The sequence below is a fragment of the Herpailurus yagouaroundi genome, unplaced genomic scaffold (genome assembly GCF_014898765.1).
Source record: "Herpailurus yagouaroundi ecotype Mexico unplaced genomic scaffold, PumYag 163, whole genome shotgun sequence".
NCBI lineage: Eukaryota > Metazoa > Chordata > Mammalia > Carnivora > Felidae > Herpailurus > Herpailurus yagouaroundi.
Genome location: NW_024412404.1, coordinates 13,925,539 through 13,948,925, shown reverse-complemented (window position 1 = coordinate 13,948,925; position 23,387 = coordinate 13,925,539). Strand labels below are relative to the sequence as shown.

The 23,387-nt window shown below is 37.3% G+C and overlaps 1 protein-coding gene across 4 annotated transcripts in view; it reads right to left on the bottom strand.

The window, feature by feature from the left end:
- MCU (mitochondrial calcium uniporter) overlaps positions 1–23,387 on the bottom strand; it is a 211,017-nt gene that overhangs the window by 11,885 nt on the left and 175,745 nt on the right. For all 4 annotated transcript variants that reach the window (XM_040485341.1, XM_040485340.1, XM_040485342.1 and 1 more), the window contains 2 exons: positions 11,797–11,967; positions 10,498–10,602 (listed from right to left, as the gene is read on the bottom strand). In XM_040485341.1, coding sequence (XP_040341275.1) covers positions 10,498–10,602; positions 11,797–11,967 — 276 coding nt within the window. The remainder of the gene's footprint in view (positions 1–10,497; positions 10,603–11,796; positions 11,968–23,387) is intronic.

Sequence of the window (23,387 nt, the reverse complement as noted above, 5' to 3'; positions counted from 1 at the left end):
ATCAATCTCACTATTATGCTCATTAAAATGCTTATCTAGAATTTATCTGTGGTCTTGCCATTTCAATTGGTGATTTTCTTCCTGTTTAACACCTGAGGAAAAAATACACAGTATTTCAAATTTGCAAATACAAATGTATAAATAAAAATACAATTATCCTAAAAAGATTAGCCTCCATACACCTTCCCCGCACACCAACTTTATTTATTCCTGTTGGGAAAAGACACAGAATAGCAGTTTGGACTTCAATATCATGTTTTAGAGGGCATGAAGGTTAAGAGAATGATTGAAAGTGTAAAAGATTGAATTCTTTGATTCAATATCCTCTTCTATGAATAGCATGTGTTTCTAGAAATCTAAAAATTATGTTTTGAGAATATAATAAAAAAATAAGCTATCTCAGCTGTCAAAGAATAAAAAAAAAAAGACACAAGAAATAAAACTTTTGTTTTAAAATCTTATTAGCCTTGGGGAGCCTGGGTGGCTCAGTCAGTTAAGTACCCAACTCTTGACTTCAGCTCAGGTCATGATCTCCTGGTTTGTGAAATTGAGCCCCATGTTGGGCTCTGTGCTGACAGGGCAGAGCCTGCTTGGGATTCTCTCTCTCCCTCTCTCTCTGTCTCTCCCGTTTGTCCGTGCACTCTCTCTCAAAATAAATAAATAAACAAACGTAAAACAAAAATTAAAATATTAAATAAATCTTATTAGTCTTAAATGTGACATTTTGTTAGGTATAGCCATAAGGTCAGCCCTCTTCTAATTCAAAATAAACCACAGTCAAAATTAGCTGTGTATTTAAACTTTTTTCAAGGATGTCTGTGAGTACAGTTATCAAAAAATTCAATCAATGAAAAATTCAAATAAGGACAGCAAGTTGGATTACAGAAAAGCTGATACAGTAAAATGGGATATAGTACCTAGCACAGTTTCTTGCAACTTCGGTAAATGCATGCTGAATTAACGGGAACAGACAAAAGCAAGAGCATTTTGAGTTCTAGAAAGTCATCTATGTCAACAAGGTTTTCTTTGCATTGAAATTGTAGCTCATGTTTGCATGTGGCTTTATACTTTCCAAAGTTACCAGAAGAGGAAGCTGCACTCTAGAAGGCAGTAACTTGTTTGGAATATCACAGTGAAGTGGTAGGATGTCTCCTGACTCCATAACTGGAACTGAGTTATAATGTTTCCACCATATAATAATATTTCTCCTGAAAGTGTGGTCCCCTTTCAAAAGACAATTCTTTAAGTAGTGATCAATTATCTATGGTTATTGAAATCTTTTCACATATATTATATCTCATATTATTCTCACAATAACAGGAGTAAACTTGGTGCCCAAAATTTATAAATGAGGAACCTGAACCCCAAAGATAAGATTAACAAATGTTTTTGTGTAAGTTACTGATCTAGTCACTACAGAGGGAAAAAAAATAAAATGTGAGGTGGCTGTTCTCCTTAATGAGGTCTAATAATAATATATATGAAATTGCAGAACTAGTCGGGAGTGGACAAAGATCTGAAGGGTAGTCCATTGGCTTTCCTATTTAACGCCTTTCTTTTCCCATTTTAACTTTCAATACTTTAAGTATTATGTGGGGAATAAGTTTAGGAATTCCCTGAGCTTGCAATGATGGGTTAACAAGGCTTAGGATGAAAGCATCCAAAATCAGGTAATCAGGTAATCAAAGCTAGGTAATCAGGGTGGAAGCCCCCCTCCCCCACCCCCCTCGGGCAACTTAGTAGGATAGCAGAAAGCTGCTTTCACAGGAGGGAAGGACCAGAATGGGTAAAGAGGTAAATAGGCTACAGACAGCAGCAGGGTGAAGTTTTTGCCCAGAGCGGAGATAATGGAGCTAATTAACAAAAGAAAGGTGCCTTGTTGACCCCGAGGTAGTAAGCTCTACCTGTCTTATCCCCTAGGCAAGCTAAGATAGACAGGCTGCACTTTATGCCTGCCTAAACAACCGTCTGCCTGGTGCTGGGATTTTGTTTTGTATTGACCCAAACCCCTAACACTGCATATCTTCAAAACCCTCTTTCTCTCACACACAGGAGTTAATGTTCACAGTTTCATTGTCTCTTTGTGCATATCCATCATGCTTGTAAGCTTTCTGATCCTAATAAAAATGGAGCAAGGACCTTTATTCGGGGCTCTTGTCTCTTCCTGGACATTAGCCTCTTTCACATTTTAATTCTGCGTCTGCTCTCTTCCTGGACAAGAGAGAACTCCAGACCCCGAATCTACAACAGTAATGTGTTTGCTTAGAAGTCCAAGGAAGGAAGGGAGGGAGGGAGGAAGGGAAGAAGGGAGGGGAGGAAGAAAAAAGGAAAGGACGCAAGTAAGCAAAACTAAACAGAATCTCTTCTCTTCCTTTTCCTAATGGAGCATGGATATGTTAACGATCAAACATATAGCGACAATCATAACCTGAAAATCCATAAAATTGGAAATCAGGCTTGGAAATTGTTTTACAAAAAACCAAGTCTCTATTAGAATATCATTCATTGAGGGGCGCCTGGGTGGCGCAGTCGGTTAAGCGTCCGACTTCAGCCAGGTCACGATCTCGCGGTCCGGGAGTTCGAGCCCCGCGTCGGGCTCTGGGCTGATGGCTCAGAGCCTGGAGCCTGTTTCCGATTCTGTGTCTCCCTCTCTCTCTGCCCCTCCCCCGTTCATGCTCTGTCTCTCTCTGTCCCAAAAATAAATAAACGTAGAATATCATTCATTGAAAACCTGTTAGTTTAAAAATTAATATTTCTATTATGGCCTCTGCTGTGCAGAAAATTTATTTTTTGTATCAGTCTTTTCTTTTATGGCTTCTGGGTTTTATGTTATAGTCAGAAAGCTTTTTCTCATTTCAAGGTTATAAAAATATTTCTCTTTTGATTGTCTTTCATTACTCTAAATATTTCTTTTTCTTCTTCAAAATCTAACTTTCTGATCCACATATTCTTTGACATAGTCTTCCACTTCCAAGTATTTTTCTTATATATACACTCAGAGACCTCCTAAGTGACACATTCAGGATTATTTGATGCTATAATATATACTACAGCAAAAGATGAAAACTACATAAAAGTCCATCCATAAGTTATAAAATAAGCAGTTAAGTAAATGATGATATACATTCATACAATGCAATACAAGTACAATACAATGTGAAAAAGAATGAGGAATTTTTTATGTACTGGTATAGTAAGATTTTCAGAAAACACCATTGGATGAGAAAAGCAGTTTGGTGGTTTTATACCTTGCCAATCTAGCTAAACTGGAATTATGTTTTCGAAAATACCCATCCCTGTATGTATGGTTCAGAGTTAGCATTAACCAAATGAGAAATTCAAGTAAGATTTTGGAAGGCGGAAGTGAGGCAGAAGCCATTATGCTCTGAAGGCTGTAGTGGGTAGTAGTGAGAGACAGACGCAGGTGCCTAGAGATGCTAGCTTGTGCTTGTTTTCCCATTCTCTGCATCTAGCTCTTTTTTCTCAACTGCCACCTCTGTTGATGAATGGCACATCCAGGCCCACAACCAGATGCAGCCTTCTAGAGCTCTGCTGTCCAAAAGAGTAACCATGAGTCACATATAGCTATTTAAATTTAATTAAAATAAAATAAAATTTAAAATTCAGTTCTTCAGTCACACTAGCCACATTTCAAGGGTTCAATAACCACCTGTGACTAATGGCTACCATCCTGGACAGTGCAGAAATGGAACATTTACATGATCACAGATAATGTATGTATCTGCCAGCACTGTCTTGTGATTTCTCTATCGGTTCTCCTTTGCAGCCCATCCTAATAGTTAGACGCATTTGAATTTTCAGGTTCCTTGGCAAGCTTTGATTAATCTCCCTGTGCCATCACTTTAAAATTAGTGACTTTTCTCTGATCTTCCAAGCTCCCATTTTCACTCTTGCTTTTTTTCCATTGAAGTTTTTATTTAAATTCCAGTTAGTTAACATACAGTATAATATTAGTTTCAAGAGTACAATATAGTGACTCAACAATTCCACACATTACTCCCTGCTCATCACAAGTGCACTCCTTAATCTCCATCACCTGTTTAACCCATCCCCCCACACCCCCTCCCTTCTGCTAACCATCAGTTTGTCTTCTAACCGTCTGCTTCATGGTTTGCCTCCCTCTCTTTTCTCACTTTTTTCCCTCCTTTGCTCATTTGTTTTGTTTCTTAAATTCCATATATGAGTGATATCATATAGTATTTGTCTTTCTCTGACTTATTTCACTTAACATCATATTCTCTAGCTCCATACATGTGGTTAAAAATGGCAAGATTTCATTTTTTATGGCTAATATTCCTGCGTGTGTGTGTGTGCGTGTGTGTGTGTGTGTACCAACTCTGATCAGGCATCACTAAAGCCCCAATAAACTCAAGAGATTTGGCTTTGTTAGATTTTCTTGTCGGGAAGAATATGGTTCCAAGGTATTATCATGGTGGAGGAAAACATCAATCCCAAACCTTTGACCCTGAAAACTTTGCCCACATATTTGGAGATGAAATTATAAGAAGAGAGCAGATAAATCTGCTAATGGCTAAACAATACCACTTTTGGATGATGTGTGTATCCTTCACTAAAAATGCAATGAGGTGTTTATTAATGTTTCTGCACATGTCATCAGTGCCAGGAAATTAAGGTACAGAAAGGCAAGGAGATGTGCAAATTACTGAGGATTAAAAGTCTTTTTAGCTACTAGAATGGTTTAAGAAGGACTTTGGCTATTTTAGTCTCTGGTCAGGTATTGTTTGTATTTGGTTTGCCTGCTCAACCATTTCCCTCAAATTATTTACATCATTAAGAGAGAAGCAAGGTTTCCAATATCCTTTGGAAGGATCAATGGGGAAAAGGGCTTAGTGGTGCCAATCAAAATGATTCTCCTTAGCACAACGTTCAACAACCAGTGATTTAGATTATATTCTCTGCCTTCCCAGTATTAAGTGGAAGGTAGTTAATTACTACTTCAACATGGACTGAGATAAAAGGCCTTTTGTGCTCCCTTTCCATATTCCTCCCTCCATCCAGATTTAGATTAGGTTTTAAAATCATTTAATTGCTAAAACAGTTCCTTTTCTCATCCTGCAGCGGACAGAGGGCGATCCAGCCATACACAGCTATGCTAACCAAGAGAATTCAATGGAGCCTGCAGTGAGCCTTACTGCCATGACCTGCCCCCTTGGTTCCGTCTCAGCTTTTTTCTGCCTCTTCCCTTTCTCATTTGGGGTTAGGTTCAACACTTAAGTATCCGTAATACTTACAGACTGTCGACCCCACATACACATTAAGTGGGTCTTTATTAGATCCTCTACCAATAAGCCCCCTATCCTCACTGCCTGATGGAAGTGTGTGAAGTTCAGGTTTACTGATACACAGCATTCATACAGCATTTTTAGTTCTAAAGTGCTATCCGTCAACAGGGAAAAGAAAAATAGGAGAGGAATGTGAAAGTTACAGGGGTGAGGGGTGAGTAGAAAAAATTGTTTTAACACTTAAAAAACTGTCCTGGAAAAGTTTTCCTTCATTCCTTCTTTTAACTTTTATTAGATCTGTTCCATCTGCTCCCTGTGTTTATAAAATCCTAGTGCTCCTCATCGTCTGACACCTAAGCCCTAGTACTTGCAATTTCTTTTCTGTTTAGCCTTTTTAATAAAAAGGGTTCCAACATGGGGAAGAGGATTGTCTCATGTGGATGACTGCCAACCTTCTCGAATACAGAAATTCAAACTGCTCTCCTACTTGATGTAGCTGAAAACTAGTGGTGACTTACATGCCAGCAATATCTTCCTCAGACAGGGAGAGAAGATTATATGGCAGAAACAAAATTAAAACCTATTTTATATATCATCAAAAGAAAAAAATGACTTTCTTTACGATGTTTTCTTAAGATCTTTTTAAAAATTTTAACTCTAATATAGTTAACGTATAGTATTATATTTGTTTCAGGTGTACAATATAGTGATTCGACAATTCCATATGTCACTCGGTCCTCATCACAAGTGTCCTCCTTAACCTCCATCATCTATTTAACCCATCCCTCCACCTCTCCCTCTGGTAACCATCAATTTGTCCTCCATAGTTAAGAGTCTTTTTCCTGGTTTGTCTCTCTTTTTTTGTCTTATTTCTTAAATTCCACATATAAGTGATATCATATGGTATGTGTCTTTCTCTGACTTATTTCACTTAGCAATACTCTCTAGCTCCATCTGCATCATTGCAAACGACAAGATTTCATTCTTTTTTTTATGGCTGAATAATATTCTAGTGCATGTGTGCGTGTATATATATACACACACACATATGCATACATACATATATACATCTTTTTTATCCATTCATCTATCGATGGACACTTGGGCTGCTTCCATAGTTTGGCCATTGTATAAAATGCTGCTATAAACATATGGGTGCATATATCCCTTTGAATTAGTGCTTTTGTATTTTTTGGGTAAACACCCAGTAGCTCAATTACTGGATCATAGAGTACTTCTATTTTAAACATTCTGAGGAACTTCTATACTGTTTTCCATAGTGGCTGCTCCAGTTTGCATTTCCACCAACAGTGCAAGAGGGCTCCTTTTTCTCTACAACCTGCCAACACTTGCTTATTGTGTTTTTGATTTTTACTATGTTTCAAAAGTTTGAGGAAAAGAGTTTATGGACTTAAAACAGTATTATTCAAGCTTCTGTGTGAAATGGTATCTAATGGCAAAATCTCTCATTGGCTAAGAACAGTGGTGAGAGAGCTTTGATGTATGAAAATATTTTAAATGTTGAAAAGATCTTTTAAAATTCTAAACCAGTGCCGCTACTGAGCTTACGGAATTTCACTTCAATTTACAATTATTCCATGAATCATAGACTTTTGACCCTTGCAAACTTCATTTTCTAACTGACATCTAAGGAAGCTGGGCAGACTGCTGAATTGATTCCCAGAGAATCAACTATAATTTCTTCCCCTTTCCGTTTCTACCTTTACTTTCCCTTATTCAACTTGGGAATAGCCTGATCTAAAACACTGTAACATTCATTTCCGCTTTATTTTTTTTAAGTTTATTTATTTTGAGAGAGAAAGAGAGAGAGAGAGAGAGAGAGAGAGAGAGAGAGAGAGAGAGATTGAGAGAGAGAATGTGAGCAGGGGAGGGGCAGAGAGAGAAGAGAAGAGAGAGAATCCCAAGCAGGCTCTTTGCTGCCAGTGCAGAGCCTGATATGGGGCTTGATCTCATGAATGTGAGATCATGACCTGAGCTGGGATCAAGAGTCAGATGCTTAACCAACTAAGCCACTCAGGCTCCCCTCATTTCTGCTTTAAAAACAGCATTAGACAAGATGGTTACAATTAGTCATTGATTAAAAGTCTCTAGTTTTTGACAACATAATATATGGAAGCTTATTTTCCTGCTTATTATACTTTACATAAGGATATATTAGTCAACTTTAAAATTTTTACTAATACAAAATAGAAAATCTAAATAGAATGAGCTCTCACATACACCAAATTCTCCTCAGTATAATGCTCTCAAGACCTATCCAAGTTGTTTCCTTCTTTTTCAGAGCTAAATAATATTCCATTATATGTATAAACCACATCTTTTTAATCATTCATCTGTGGACAATCAGGTTGTTTCCACATCTTCACTAATGTGAATAATGCTGCAGTGAACACGGGAGTGCAAATACCTCTTTAAGATCCTGATTTCATTTCCTTTGGTTATATACCCAAAAGTGGGATTGCTGGATCATACAGTATTCTACATCAGTCAAAGGGTACCAAAATTCCAATTGTAAGATGAGTAAATTTTGGGGATCTGTTGTATAGCATGGTGACTATAGTTAACAATATTATATTGTATACTTGAAATTTGCTGAGAAAGCAGACCTTAAGTGTTGTTACCACACGTGCACGCACACACACACACACACACACGTAATTATGTGAGGTGATGGAGGTGCTAACTAATCCTATTGTGGTAATCATTTTGTAACATTAAAGTGTATCAATTCATTACACTGTACTCCTTAAACTTACAATGCTGTATGTCAATTTTATGCTAATAAGGCTGGAAAAGAAAGAGCAAATTTAAAGAACAACAAAAACTGAGTAAAATAAGCCTGTACCTCTGTTATCTTAAGGGGAACTTCTAGTCCAAAAATCAAGGAATAAAGAAGAAAAACATATTAGCTTGGCTAATATATAGCTAACAATCCCTGGTCTATGTGTTCAATTATTCCAATGTAATAACTGGCTTAGTAATGTCTTACTATTTAAAGGAAACTTTTCCCACTCTTGCTGTATTTACTGTACTTTTTCTAAACTAGTTCCATTTCAACTAGCTTGCACACAGAAAATAATCTGGCTTCTGAACAAACAAAATGCTACCAACTTGATTCACTTATTTCACTCAACATAGTATGACTATCTGAGTCAATGGAGGATACAAAATCACAGTCCTTCTGTCTGAGCATTAATAAAGAAGAGTTCAGACAACAGATTAGTCACTTCTGGTTGGCTGGGATTTAGAGAAATAAAGAACATTAAGAATAGGATCATTAAAGCCTTCATGGAAGAGCTGACCCTGATGATTTTGACATGGGGAAATAGGAGGTTAGGAAGAAAGAAAAAAGGCACCGTAGAGAAAGTAAACACTGAGATGGCAAAAAACAAGGCACAGTTCAGGAAACAGCAAAGGATTAGAGGGTGGAGGAAAAGTAGGTAACATGTTAAGAGAGATAGAGGAAAACTTTAAAACAATTTTTTTAATGTTTATTTATTTTTGAGAGAGAGAGACAGAGTGTGAGCGGGGCAGGGGCAGACAGAGAGAGAGAGAGAGAGAGAGAGAGAGAGAGAGAGAAAGAGAGAGAAAGACACAGAATCTGAAGAAGATCCAGGCTCTGAGTTGTCAGCACAGAGCCCGACACGGGGCTCAAGGTCACAAGCCGTGAGATCATAACCTAAGCCGAAGTCAGACGCTTAACCAACTGAGCCACCCAGGCGCCCCTAGAGGAAAACTTTTAAAGTAGATGTGGACCAGATTTTGGAGGCATTCAATGTTTAGGCTTTCACTGAGAATATTTTCTACATTAGACACAATTCTCAAAAGCAGAATTACAAAGAAGGGATGCCCTAGAAGGCTGGTGGAGAGGGTGGTAGTAATGGAAGGGACATTAACAACATCAGTAAGTAATAATAAAGATCAAGGGCAGAGAGAGAAAAAGACACATATCAAATGCTATTTTAGAGGCCTATTTAGCATCAGTACTGTGCAGAAGCCATATTGGGAGCCTGGGATAAAAAGAAAAATCAGTAATACTGACTGCTTTATTTAAATTTTTGATATTTTGTTCATTATGGGGTTTTGGCATTAACTTTTGTTTTTTAAAATAGTTCATTAAAGTATTATTTATCTTGATTACTGAGGGTTTTTTTGGGGGGGGGCACCCTCTTAAAATCTGCACCTGAGGCAAATATCATACTTTTGATTATTTAAATAATTTTTTTAACATTTATTCATTTTTGAGAAACAGAGAGAGGCAGAGCATGAGGCGGGCAGGAACAGAGAGAGAGGGAGATACAGAATCCGAAGCAGGCTCCAGACTCTGAGCTGTCAAAACAGCCCGACGTGGGGCTCAAACTCACGAACCATAAGATCATGACCTGAGCTGAAGTCAGACACTTAACCGACTAAGCCACCCAGGCATCCCTGTATATCACACTTTTTATATGGAAGCATATACGTGTCAGAAGTTCCTAAGGAGGGGCGCCTGGGTGGCGCAGTCGGTTAAGCGTCCGACTTCAGCCAGGTCACGATCTCGCGCTCCGTGAGTTCGAGCCCCGCGTCAGGCTCTGGGCTGATGGCTCAGAGCCTGGAGCCTGTTTCCGATTCTGTGTCTCCCTCTCTCTCTGCCCCTCCCCCGTTCATGCTCTGTCTCTCTCTGTCCCAAAAATAAATAAAAACGTTGAAAAAAAAATTAAAAAAAAAAAAAAAAAGGTTCTTAGGGATTTTTTTAATACAATATAATTGACTTTCGCACTGCTTACCTTGAGCCAAAAAAAAAAAAAAAAAAGATTAATTAATTCATTCCTGTTATAAATGTTAAGAGGACAGGGAAGTCCATAATTTATTTTTGAAAAGATTCCCCTGTGATGTTATTAAAATAATATGACTTTTAGCCTGTTTGGAGGGAAGGAGCTTAAGTTACACAGAACATTCATTTATGTGAAACATTCATTTATGTGAAGCATTTATATCCAATAATAAAGCATTCTGGTGTCTAGGTAGAATCTAAGTTTTCATCACTGTACTAGCCAGGTATTCAAGCATGAGACACTCAATGAGCTCTTCAACTGAAACAGAGTCTACCCGGATGTAAGACTTTTCAGTGTTCTTTGAATACTGTCTGCTTCTCAAGGTCATCCAGGGAAGAATAAAGTTCTTTCCAAAAGCCCTCCCACATTTCTCTGATCTTATCAAGGTTACTTTTTACCTCTCTTTGGTGGTCGTACATGATATGTTAAGTCATTAATGACCAGCTTAAAGTCATCAAGGAGTAGGAGGTCTATTCCTGTTGAGGCAGCAACTCGAACACCATCTGTAAAAAAAATTTAAATGTGAAAATTTAAACTCGTCATATATCCCTAATTGTTTGACAATGATCAGGAAAAGGCAATCCTCAAAATCAATTTTAAAAATTATATCTTCTCTTTTAAATTCTAGTTCATTTTTGCCTCATCCCCAAATTCTATGCTAAACAAAGCTTATATTATCTGAGGCTTTTTGCTTTCATGATCTCAAGTCTATGAAGATTTAATAATACACTTTTCTGCCAAAACTTTATCAACAAGTAAAATAATTACATAGATCTATCAGTGTCAGTTGGAAATCTTGGGTCATGGGAGAGCGGCATGGATGTCATATATCTATGCATGATGGAAGTTGGTGGAGTAAAAAAAAAACAAAAAACAATGCTTTCTAATGTATGGTACTTCTCAGTATAATTACTGATTCGTCACCAATAATTTGGTAGGGACAGATGTTAGCAAAGTACACCATACTGGTCTACTAGTTATATTATTAGATAAGATGAAAATTAAGTATATTTAAACTACTTACAGCATAGAAATGTGGCAAGTTGTTGACAGCTGGTAAATCCAAGGGTAAATGGGTACTTCCAATATAGTCTTTTAAGCTTTATGTAGGTTTAAAATTTTTCAAAGAATGGGAAAAAATGTAAGGCACTTAAATAAATAGGACAGATGCATGTCAAATGGGAATTTTTTAGTGCCTTATTTTACATTCTTTTCCAATCACGTATGTCTTTATTTTACAAACTATGTGAAAGATGGAACAAGATCTAAAAAGAAGTCCTATTATTTCATATCTCCAGAGATGAGGGCTCAACCACTAGAAAAATTTATTTTATGCCTAAGGTAATGATAAAAGGTTTCAATAACATAAAATGTGATTGACTGCTCCTCTTTGCCCATGGCATTGTATGTGAGGTGCTTCTGAATGAGACTTTTTGTGTATATTCAGTTCCTAAAACTGAACAGTTATATTCTGAGAACTGAGACAGAAATCAGTCTCTCCTGACATATGCTAAGCAAAAAAATGTGTCCTAAAGTTAAGAGTATGGGATTCTTTTGCAGTGGTATATGTGTGTGCATACACACGTGTGTGTGTGTGTGTGTGTGTGTGTGTGTGTGTGTGTGTGTGTGTGTAGAGTATAGAAGCGTTCTGGGTGAAATGACAGGTGGGTGAGAATTAATAATGAATGTGACTATACCTGGTGAGTAGATTGCAACTCTGTCAATTCCCCGATCCTCTTCTTGAAGTTGTCGTAAAAACACACCGACTGAGTCTGAAATAGGTTTGAGTGTGAACTGGCAACGTTCACGCCGGGATGGTAGCCTCACAGATATCACAGGTAACCCATTTTGATACACCACTGTCACATCTGAAATGAAAAAGATCCATAATCATACGATAATTAGATTTCATTATAAGTTAAAGCTACAATATTACTATTCTTACATAGGGTCTATTATTATTAACATGGTTTAAAATGTTTTCAAAGGTTTAAGAATATGCCCTTTAGCTTTAGTTGGAGGTTATTCTGGGAACTGGCTTATGGAAGATCAATCACTTAGATCACACAATTCACTGTTCAGAGAAAAGAAAGCATGCAAAGGATTATCTTCTAAGTAGGTCAGGGAGAGGCTTTCCCAGGAATTTGAGGTAAAGATTTTGGTACTGGTAAATATAAACTCTAGTTGTACTGAGGAAGATTTTACTAAGTAGCCAGAGATTGCTGGGCCAGACTCCATAACCTTTAGGAGGTGGCTCTGAGGAGCCACAGCTTTCAAGAACCCCTGAAGAATAATATGTGAAAATACACTAATAAGTGAGACTCTTACTCAAGGAAAGTCACTTCATATTTATAGTATAATTATTATATCCAAGGTGTTTGATAAGTATTCTCTTACATATTATGAACATATTATGATAGAAACAAAACAATTCTTTTTATGTTCTCTTAAACATTGTCCTGAGACTAGTTAGAAGCCTCAACATAACTATTTGGGATTTTCTAACAAAAAGTTATTAAGGGAAACATTATCATAAGCTATAAAACTGAAAGAATTCCCATTTCCTTATCTTTTTCATCAATAGTCTTGATTTACTGAGTCTTAGTCACTAAAACAAAGGTCAGACTAACTCTTTTGAAATAATTTTCAAATGAAATTTATAAATAAATAAATTTTGAAACAGAATTTTTTACATAAGCAACCAAGCATTTAAAGATAAGTTAGCACTAGCCTGTGAAGAAAAACAGGCTTTGGAGGCAAATCTGGGATGGAATCCTGGCTTTATAACTTTGGGCATGTTATGTAACTTCTCTGAGCCTTGCTTTCTTGACGTATAACATGGATTTAATTCCTAACTGATGGAATTGTTGTGAGGAATAAATAAAATAAACCATTTAAAACACTTAGCACACTGCTTGATAATGTTTATTAGTTTTTTTTAAAGCTAATTCTATAATGTTGCTAAGGATTCATACCCCTCAATATTGAAGAGTTGAGAGGAAATGTTTTTAGGTTAATATTCTGGAGATGCCAAATGCATCACACTTGGCAATGTGGTAATTATTTACATCTTATTTCCTTGCCTATTCTAGCCACTTATAAGGCTTACAGTATATACAATAGCATCACACTACATTCTTTCAGTACTTAAATTTTAAAAGTAACCCTGACTGAAACAGAGTTTGTAAATACCAAAATATACTTTTATTTTAAATGGACATTTGATGAGTTTTGGCACAATAATCAAGATAAAGAGCATTTTCATTACTTCCCCAAATTCCCCTATTCCCCATCCCAGTAAATCCTTAGGCAACCACTGATTCAATTTTTGTCACTACAGATTATATTTAGTTTTTCTGGAGTTTTATATTACTGGAATCATATAGTACAGACTCTTTTGTATCTGACTTCTCTCAGTATAGTGATTTTGAGATTAACCCACATTGTTGCATGCATTGGTAGTTTATTTTTATTGCTAATATTTCACTGTATGGATACACCATAATTTATGCATTTTCCTGCTGATTGACATTTGGACTGCTTTCCAGTCTTTGGCCACTATGAGTAAAGTAGCCACTTTCAAGTCTTTGTGGAGATATATGTCTTTGTTCTGTACCTTTTCTCATCCTTATAACCTATCTGTGTCTTCACATTTAAAGTGGGTTTTCTACAGACAGCATATAGTTGGGTCTTGCTGTTTTGTCTAATCTGACAATCTCAGCCTTTTAATTAAAGCATGTATATCATTTACATTTAATAAGTTATAAATGTATATAAATATACTTGTGTATAAGTCTTGCTACTTACTTTATTGACCCAAACTGTTCTTTCTTCTACTTTTTCTTTATTCTTGCTCTCTTTTAGATTAACTATTTTTTTTAATAAGGCACCCTTTTGTAAAAAATATTTACATATATTCTTTATTTTAAAGAGAGAGAGCACTAGCAGGGGAGAGGCGCAGAGGGGAAGAGAAAGAGAGAATCCCAAGCAGGCTCCTGGCTCAGCATGGAGACGGACTCAGGGCTCGATCCTAGGATGCTGGGATCATGACTTGAGCCAAAATTGAGTTGGATGCTCAATTGATAGAGCTACACAGGTGCCCCTAGATAAACTAATTTTTTAATGTTTATTTTTGTGAGAGAGAGAAAGAGAGAGGGAGAGAGAGAGTGTGTGAATGGGGTAGGTGAAGGGAGAGGGGGACAGAGGATCTGAAGCAGGCTTTGTGCTGACAGCAGAGAGTCTGACACAGGGCTCAAACTCACGAACCATGAGATCATGACCTGAGCCAAAGTCGGATGCTTAATCGACTGAGCCACCGAGGTGCCCTAGGTTAACTATTTTTATGATCACATTTAATCTCTACTATTGACTAATTGACTATGTCTTTTTATGTTTCTAGGGGTTTCCCTACGGTAGGTGTTGACAAACTTTTTCTGTAAAAGGCTAGATATTAAATATTTTAGATTTTATGGACCATAAAGATCTCTGTTGCAACTACAGACTGCACTGTGGGGCAGAAGCAGCCACTGGAAGTAGATAAACAAATGAGCATGGCTGTGTTCCAATAAACTTTATTTATAAAAATATGCAGTAGCCTGGATTTGGACTATTAGGCTTCCTGAATCTTGCTAATGGGTTTACAATATACATCTTTAACCTATTACAGTTGACCTTTATGTAATACATCACTTTAGGTACAGTGTAGAGTATCTCAAGACCAATACACTTCCACTCCCTTTGCTGTGTGCTATTGTCCTCATATATTTTATTACTACATGCTATAAACCATACATCATTTTTACTTCAACAACTAACTACATTTTAAAGAAATCTTTTTATTTTTTATGAATATAATGTATTGTCAGATTGGCTTACATATAACACCCAGTGCTCACCCCAACAAGTGCCCTCCTCAATGCCCATCACCCATTTTCCCTCTCCTCCACATGCCCATCCACCCTTAGTTTGTTCTCTGTATTTTTTTTTTTTTAAGTTTTTATTTATTTTTGGGACAGAGAGAGACAGAGCATGAACGGGGGAGGGGCAGAGAGAGGGAGACACAGAATCGGAAACAGGCTCCAGGCTCCGAGCCGCCATCAGCCCAGAGCCCGACGCGGGGCTCGAACTCACGGACCGCGAGATCGTGACCTGGCTGAAGTCGGACGCTCAACCGACTGCGCCACCCAGGCGCCCCTGTTCTCTGTATTTAAGAGTCTCTTGTGCTTTGCCTCCCTCCCTCTTTGTTTGTATCTATCCCCCCCCAAAGAAATCTTAAAATGAGGAAATACTTTTCATATTTACACTTATAGTTACCCTCTGGTGTTCCTCATTTTGTATAGATCTAAATTTCTATTTAGCATCATTTTCCTTTTGCCTGAAAAGCTTCCTTAAACATTTCTTACTGGGCAGATGTATTGACAACATATTCTCCCAACTTTGTTAAGTGTGAAAAAGCTTATTTAAAAAAATTTTTTTTATAATGTAAAAGAGTACCAAAGTTTATTGGTATGATTTCAGATTCTATACAGCAATCAACCTTAGGGAGCTATCACTAGTACAATTTTGGTTAAAATCAAAGAAAAATATCTACAATTACTTGAAAAGGTCAGTACTAACTTTTCCAACTACATGTCAATAATTGATAAGATTTTCTACACATACGTCTAACAAAATAACCTACTGAATGCAGAATCAGATACAAGAATCTACCTGACTTCTATTAAAACAAACATAAAAAAGATTTGCAAAAATAGAAACCAATCTGCCCTTCTCACTACTTTGTTTTAGAAAATACAATTATTTTTGATAAAATTGTCTTATTAATGACAATTATCCACAGTAGATTTATTATTATTCTTTTTTATTTTTATTTTTTTTAAATGTACATCCCGGAGCGCCTGGGTGGCGCAGTCGGTTGAGCGTCCGACTTCGGCCAGGTCACGATCTCGTGGTCCGTGAGTTCGAGCCCCGCGTCAGGCTCTGGGCTGATGGCTCAGAGCCTGGAGCCTGTTTCCGATTCTGTGTCTCCCTCTCTCTCTGCCCCTCCCCCGTTCGTGCTCTGTCTCTCTCTGTCCCAAAAATAAATAAACGTTGAAAAAAAAATGTACATCCAAATTAGTTAGCATATAGTGCAACAATGATTTCAGGAGTAGATTCCTTAGTGCCCCTTACCCATTTAGCCCATCCCCCCTCCCACACCCCACCGGTAACTCTCTCTTTGTTCTCCATACTTATGCGTCTCTTATGTTTTGTCCCCCTCCCTGTTTTTATATTATTTTTGTTTCCCTTCCCTTATGTTCATCTGTTTTGTCTCTTAAAGTCCTCATATGAGTGAAGTCATATGATTTTTCTCTTCCTCTAATTCCACTTAGCATAATACCCTCCAGTTCCATCCACATAGTTGCAAACGGCAAGATTTCATTCTTTTTGATTGCCGAGTAATACTCCATTGTGTATGTGTGTATGTGTGTGTGTGTGTATACACACACATATATATACACACATACACATATATACACACACACACACACAGAGAAATATATACATATATACACACAGAAGATGTGGTACATGTATGTATATGTGTATGTATATGTACATACATATTATACATACACATATACATACATATGTATATATACAATCTTTTTGATTGCTGAGTAATATTCCATTGTGTATGTGTGTGTATGTATGTGTGTGTATAGATATACACACATATACAGAAATATATATATATACATACACATACAGAAGATGTGATGTGTATGTATGTATATGTATATGTATGTGTATATATACATACATATACACACATACACATATACATACACATATACATACATACATATACACCACATCTTCTTTATCCATTCATCCATTGATGGACATCTGGGCTCTGAAAAAGTTATTTTACCTTCATTAAAAAGAAATGTTTATTTATTTTTGAGACACAGCACAAGCAGGGGAAGGGCAGAGAGAGAGAGGGAGAGAGGGAGACACAGAATCTGAAGTAGGCTCCAGGCTCTGAGCTGTCTGCACAGAGCCTGATGTGGGACTTAAACCCACGAACCATGAGAGCATGACCTGAGCTGAAGTCGGACGCTCAACCAACTGAGCCACGCAGGCCTCCCAGCCTTCATTTTTGAAGAACACTTTGCTTTGTAAAAAATTCTAGGTAGACAGATTTCTTTTTCCTTTTAGCACTCTAAAGAACTTATGTCTTCTGCTTTGCATATACTATAAGTTAATGTATACTATTATCTTTGTTCCTCTGTACATAAAATGTCTTTTGCCCAGTGGTTGCTCTTAATATTTTCTCTTTATCGTTGGTTTTCAACAGTTTGATTATAATTTTCCATTCTATGGTTTTGTAAGTATTCTGCTTGGGAGCTGCTAAATTTCTCACATCTGTGAGCTCATAGTTTTAATCAAATTTGGAAACTTTTTCGCCATTACTCAAATATTTTTTCTGGCTCTTACCCTTCTCCTTCTGGGATTCCTATACTTATACCTATATTCGACTATGCAATATAGTCTCACAGGGCACTGAGGATCCCTTCATATATTTTAGGGTTTTTTTTTTTCCTCCTTCATTTTGGATAGTTTTAACTGCTACACACTTCAGTGTCACTGATACTTTCTTCTATAATGGCTAATCTGTTAATTTCATCTATATTGCTTTGCATCTCACATTTTTTTCATCTCTAGGAGTTACATCTGTTTACTTTTATATCTTCTATTCTTCCTCATATTATGCTTGCTTTCCTTTCCCTCCCTGAATATAATGATCACATTTATAATAACTTTTAAAATCCTTGTCTGTTAATTGCACCATCTCTGTCATTTCTAGATCTGTTTCTGTTGACGAATTTTTCTTGTTTTCTCCCCCTGCTTTTTCATTACCTAGTCATTTTTGATGAGGTTAGACATTGTTGACTTTTACATTACTGAGTGCTGGATTCTGTTGTATAGTTATTTGCATATTATATTGATCTTTTCAAGTCTTTTAGAAAGGTTCTTAGCACGGACCTAGAGATTCTTTTGTTATATGGCCAATTTGGCCCTACTTGTAAGGTATGTTCTTCTGGGAGTCTACAATGAATGTTCATGTATTCAATGATGTCTCTTCCCTGGCTGGAGGGAAGTCAAATGATTTCTGGCCCTGTATGAGCACTAAGAAGTAGTCATTTTACAGTTTCTGGTAATTGTTATTGGAAGTTATTCTAGCCTGCTCTTGTCATTCAGAATTTAGAAAGCCTCATGTTGTGAGCTGAGGTGATATAGGGTCAATCCAACTTGTTTTTCTTCTCTCAGAGATCAGTCTTGTCCTTATTGTTCAATATCTAAAAACAATTCTTTTACATATTTTGTCCATTGTTCTAGTTGTTGACACCAGGACAGCAATCCCCATAGCAGTTAATCCTTTGTGGATACATAATTTGAATTTTTACATAAAAATTTAAAAGACAAAAATCTCTACTTCTTTAATTCTTCAAAAGTGTAATCTATATTTCCTAAGGAAGAAGAGGCCAAAAATAGTAATATGAACTTAGTACATATTAAGTACTATCTCAAGTTTTTAATGTCTAAAGATATTTGAAAATTTTCTTTCTCATTTCTAAAAGAATCCTTAGCAATCCAGTCTTTCTTTAAAGTCAGAGCCATTTACATGAGTATCTCTCTTCTTCTATAGGCCATAAAGATGATGGCATCATAAAATTCAGTGACTAACTTGTTTACCTGTTTCCCTCCCCTCCATCATTTTTTTCCTATAGTGAAAAACTATTCAGCCACAGATTTCAAGAAGCAGACAGAGTTAAATTTAAATAAAAGATGTGAATCTTAAACACAAAAGCATGGAAGATTTCACTAAACATCAGTTTCACAGGTAAGTGCTTAGGGGTTACTGTTTTAAAATAACTGAGATAAAGTCAACAGAGAAAATTAAGGTCTTTCTCAGTCACTTTAACTTTTTACACTAAAGATCACGAGGCCTTTCAAAGGAGTGAAATATGAAAGCTTTGAGAAACTCTGCACGAAATAGCACATTTCAGAACTGACAAACCTTCATTTTAATACTGCTTTTGAAATGTATTCCCAGGTCTTCGGCTTTCCCACACACTAGATTGTAATGTAAATGTCAGATCTCTCGGTTTGCAACCAAAGAACAATTGCCAAAGTTCCTCAAGTTTAACAATATGTAAAATAGTTGCTGGCGGTAGTAAAGTCACAATGGGTATTTACAAGCTAATGACAGTTGTCAGCTATTATTCTCTAGAGACAAATATTCTTTTTAAGTGTAAATTGCATCAGGTGGTTTGGTCGGGTTCATTTTTAATCTTTTGTTTTGATTCCATTTCAATAAGAAAAGAAATAATCTCAGTATTTCTAGCACAGTGTACTTCAAAGAAACTCACGAATTATGGGTCAACCAATATGATTACTGAGAAACAACACGACAACAGATTTAGGCATAAAAACAAAAGGGCAAAGGATTTTCCAGATGAAAAAGAGAAGCGCAAGGACAACAGACATTTGGGGTTGAAGAAGGAATACATTAAAAAAAAAAAAAAGGTCTTTGGGGCATCAGGTACAGAAAACGTGGCAAAGTATAAATGCTTGTGCTTGTTTTTTAGCCAATTGGTAAGTAGGAAAGTTAAGTTCACAGTAGGAAATTTATTTGTTGTCAAAAATAATGGGTAAAATCTCATCCATAATAGATCATCTCATGCATGAACATGAATGTATATATCTTGAGGACTTATGAAAGGGAACTGGTACAATAAGAAAACACATATAGGGTGTTTTCTGCAAAGATACTTAGAGCTGTACTTTATGTATGATAGATGATTCCAGTGGCTTATGATCTTGTCTGTTTATTTCTACCCCCTTTCTGTATTATTAGGAATCAAGAATGTGAACTATAAGCGCAGACTTTTAGTGTTAGAAGAGACAGAGAAATCATACAGACTAATAATGAGGGAGCATAAGACAGGCTGAGGGTGAAACAAGCTAGCATCCACCCCTGCACCCCCACCTCTCCCCGCCCCATATGTGTGATATTCCTCAGGCACTGCCCAAGAACAAAGGAAAGGAAACTTGGTTAACTGATAGAGATCACAGTCATATAGGACATGGGTCTCCCATCAGTTTACAAATATCTTAGTAAATTAAAAAAAAAAAAAAAAAAAAAGGGGGAAAAAAAAAGGCAATCTAATCAATAGCCTAATCTCCAGAAACCTGTAGACTCAGTTTCCTAGAGACCCAACATCACCCCTCCATAGTGATATGGGGAACAAAGGCAGGAAGGAAATGGTAGTAAAATTAAATTTCTTTATGACTTGCAGCCCATTGAGAAATACCTGAGGTAAATATAGAGTACAACATTTCTACAGGAACCCCATACCGTCCTAATGTTAATGCCTTACTAGAAGAAAAACACCTTTAGCTTGACAATAGCAAGGCCTCAGGTATTGTTTAGCATATCAAAGTCCCTCTGGAGGCCTCCCTTTTGACTTTACCCCCCCAACTTCATAGTATATAACTAGTTACCCATCACAACCTCAGGGCACCTCTTTCTGAACAGGGGTCCTGTCCTAGTGCTTTAATAAAATCACCTTTTTGCACTAAAGACATCCTCATGAATTCTTTCTTGGCTGTCGGCTCCAGACCACTCCCCCCATCACCCCAAAACTTCATTACTAATGTCCTTCTTTTGCAGCTAAATAAAGTCTGGCAAGGTTAAGTGATATTCCTAAACTGATACAGTTCAACCCAATGCTAAGTGATTTTGGATCTCATCATTCGACTAAAAAGTCATTTTCTCCCAGGTCATGTATGATATTAGGTTGCTAAATTCAGTGGGAATTTTGGCCTTTGACTTGCTTGTTTTAGCAATATCTAATGATGTCAACCTGATGAGGGAGTGTGGGGCAAGCTGAGGGCAAAATACAGGCTGGCACCCCACTCCCACCCCACCATGGTGGAATATGTGTGATACTCCTTCTTGGACACTCCTGGCTACCCAAGAACGAAGGAAAGGGGTTTAAGTGCTTGCCATGGTAATGTGGGAAACTAAGGCAAATGAAAAATTAAATTCCCTTACTGCCTACAGCCCATTGACAAGTCCTTGAAACTGGCAAAGTGACCTCCCTCTAGGAACTCAGCTGCCTCCATGAGGACACTTTGCTAGGGGCAAAAGAGAACCTTAGCTTAATATTATCACAACTTCCTGGATCCTGTAAGTATACTTCCTCTATCTCAACTGCCCCAAGAGATATGCTGCCAATCACACTCCAAGCTTATGGCCCCCTGATACACATCTGAAGGGTCTCATGACTGAGGTTTTACTGAACTGTAATAAATGGCATTTCTGTAGCAACAGCTAGCCCCTCAAGGTCCTGGAAACCTTGCTTCCAAAAATACATTAAAGACTCCTCCCAACCTGAGGGTATACAATGAGTTACCGTCATGACCCTAGTGCAGCTCTTCCTGCCCACAGGTCCTGTCCCCATGCTTTAATAAAATCACCTTTTTGTACCAAAGACGTCTTCAAGAATTCTTTCTTGGCTGTTGGCTCCGGACCTCATGAATCCCACCATCACCCCAAAACTTCATCAAACCTGCTCCTTCACTTTATAAAAAGCTTTCCTTTTGGTTTCTGTGATTCCATACTCTCCTGGTTGTTTGCAACTTTCTGTCTACACTTTCTCATTTTCCTTCATAGGCTCTTATTCTTGTATTCATCCCTTGAAAATTTCTACGTGCTTTGTCCTAGATCTCTGTGCTTCTTAAACCACACACTCTCTAGGCAATCTTATGTCTTTCCCGACTGCCAGCTAACTTCTAAATGTTGATGATGTCCCAAACCTATATTCAACTGTCTGCTGGACATGTGGATTTCCCATATGCACATCTCAAAGTAAAAATATCCTAAAATTGAATTAATCTTCCCTGAACCACCCACCTCTGACATTTTTCATCTCAGTCAGTAATAGCACCATTATTTAACTTTTGCCCAATCCAGAAAATTGTATGATATCCCTGACTACTTAGAACGAGAACATGACATCCCTCATATCTAATCAGTCACCATGTCCTTTCATTCTATTTTCTAAACAACTCTAATCCTTCCAATTCTCTGCATTACCACTATCTTCTTAGTCCAGGTCACCACCACCTTTCTTCTATCAGCTATATTGTAAGTGAATTCCCTACATCATTCCAGCCTTGCTCCTGTTCAAAAAACTATCCATACTCAAGCAGGGTAGTCTTTCTTTTTCCACAGAAAACCACTATCTTGAAGTTGGTATTTGGTGTTTAGCAGTCTCATCCATGATATACATACATGCAGGCAGGCAGGCAGGCAGACAAACACACACAGAGACACAGCTTAGTATACAGTATATAGTATAGTGGAAGCCAGCCTTTGAGGTGGTTTTCTATGATCCTTGCCTCTAGGTATTCATATCCTTGTATGGTCGCATCCCACATCAAATCAGGGCCGGACTGTAAAATCAGTAGAATACAGCAGATGTGATGGTGTGTAACTTCCCAGACCATGCCATAAAAGACTGTGTGGCTTCTGTCTTGCTCTTTTGGATCACATGCTCTGAGGGAACCCATTAGCCACAAGGACAAACCTGCAGCCCTGTGGAGAAGCCAACATTGAGAAGAAGTGGAATCTCCTACCAAGAGCCAGTACCAACTTCTCAGCTCATATTGTGAGTTATCTTGGAATCGAACCCTCCAGCCCCAGTCAAACCTTCAGACGACTGCAGCGCCAGCGAGCATGGGATTGCAACTCCATGAGATTCTGAATTGCCCAGCTAAACTGCTCCCGAGTTCCAAATCCATAAAACATGAGATAATACACGATTATTATTGTTAAGCCACTAAATATTGCCGTAATTTGCTACGTGGTGTTAAATAACTAAATATGGCATGGTTCTTACGTGTATTTAGACATTACATAAATGGTTGCACTATATTCAACTTTCTACAACTTGCCTTTTATGCTCAATAATGCTTTGACATTTATCCAAATTGAATCAGATTTCTGGATCATTAACTTAAAGTCCTATGTAGAATTTTATTTATGAATATACCACAATTTATTTATCCCTGGAAAAAAAAACAGATTTTCTTCTTCTTTATTGTAAATAAAAAGAAGGCTAAGAAAGTTAGCAGCCCTCCTTGTTTTTAGTTTCCAATATAAATTTGGCCAACTTTTCTTTTCCTTTTAGAGCTCTGCATTTCACATTTTACTCCTTATGCCATTTGGAATTTA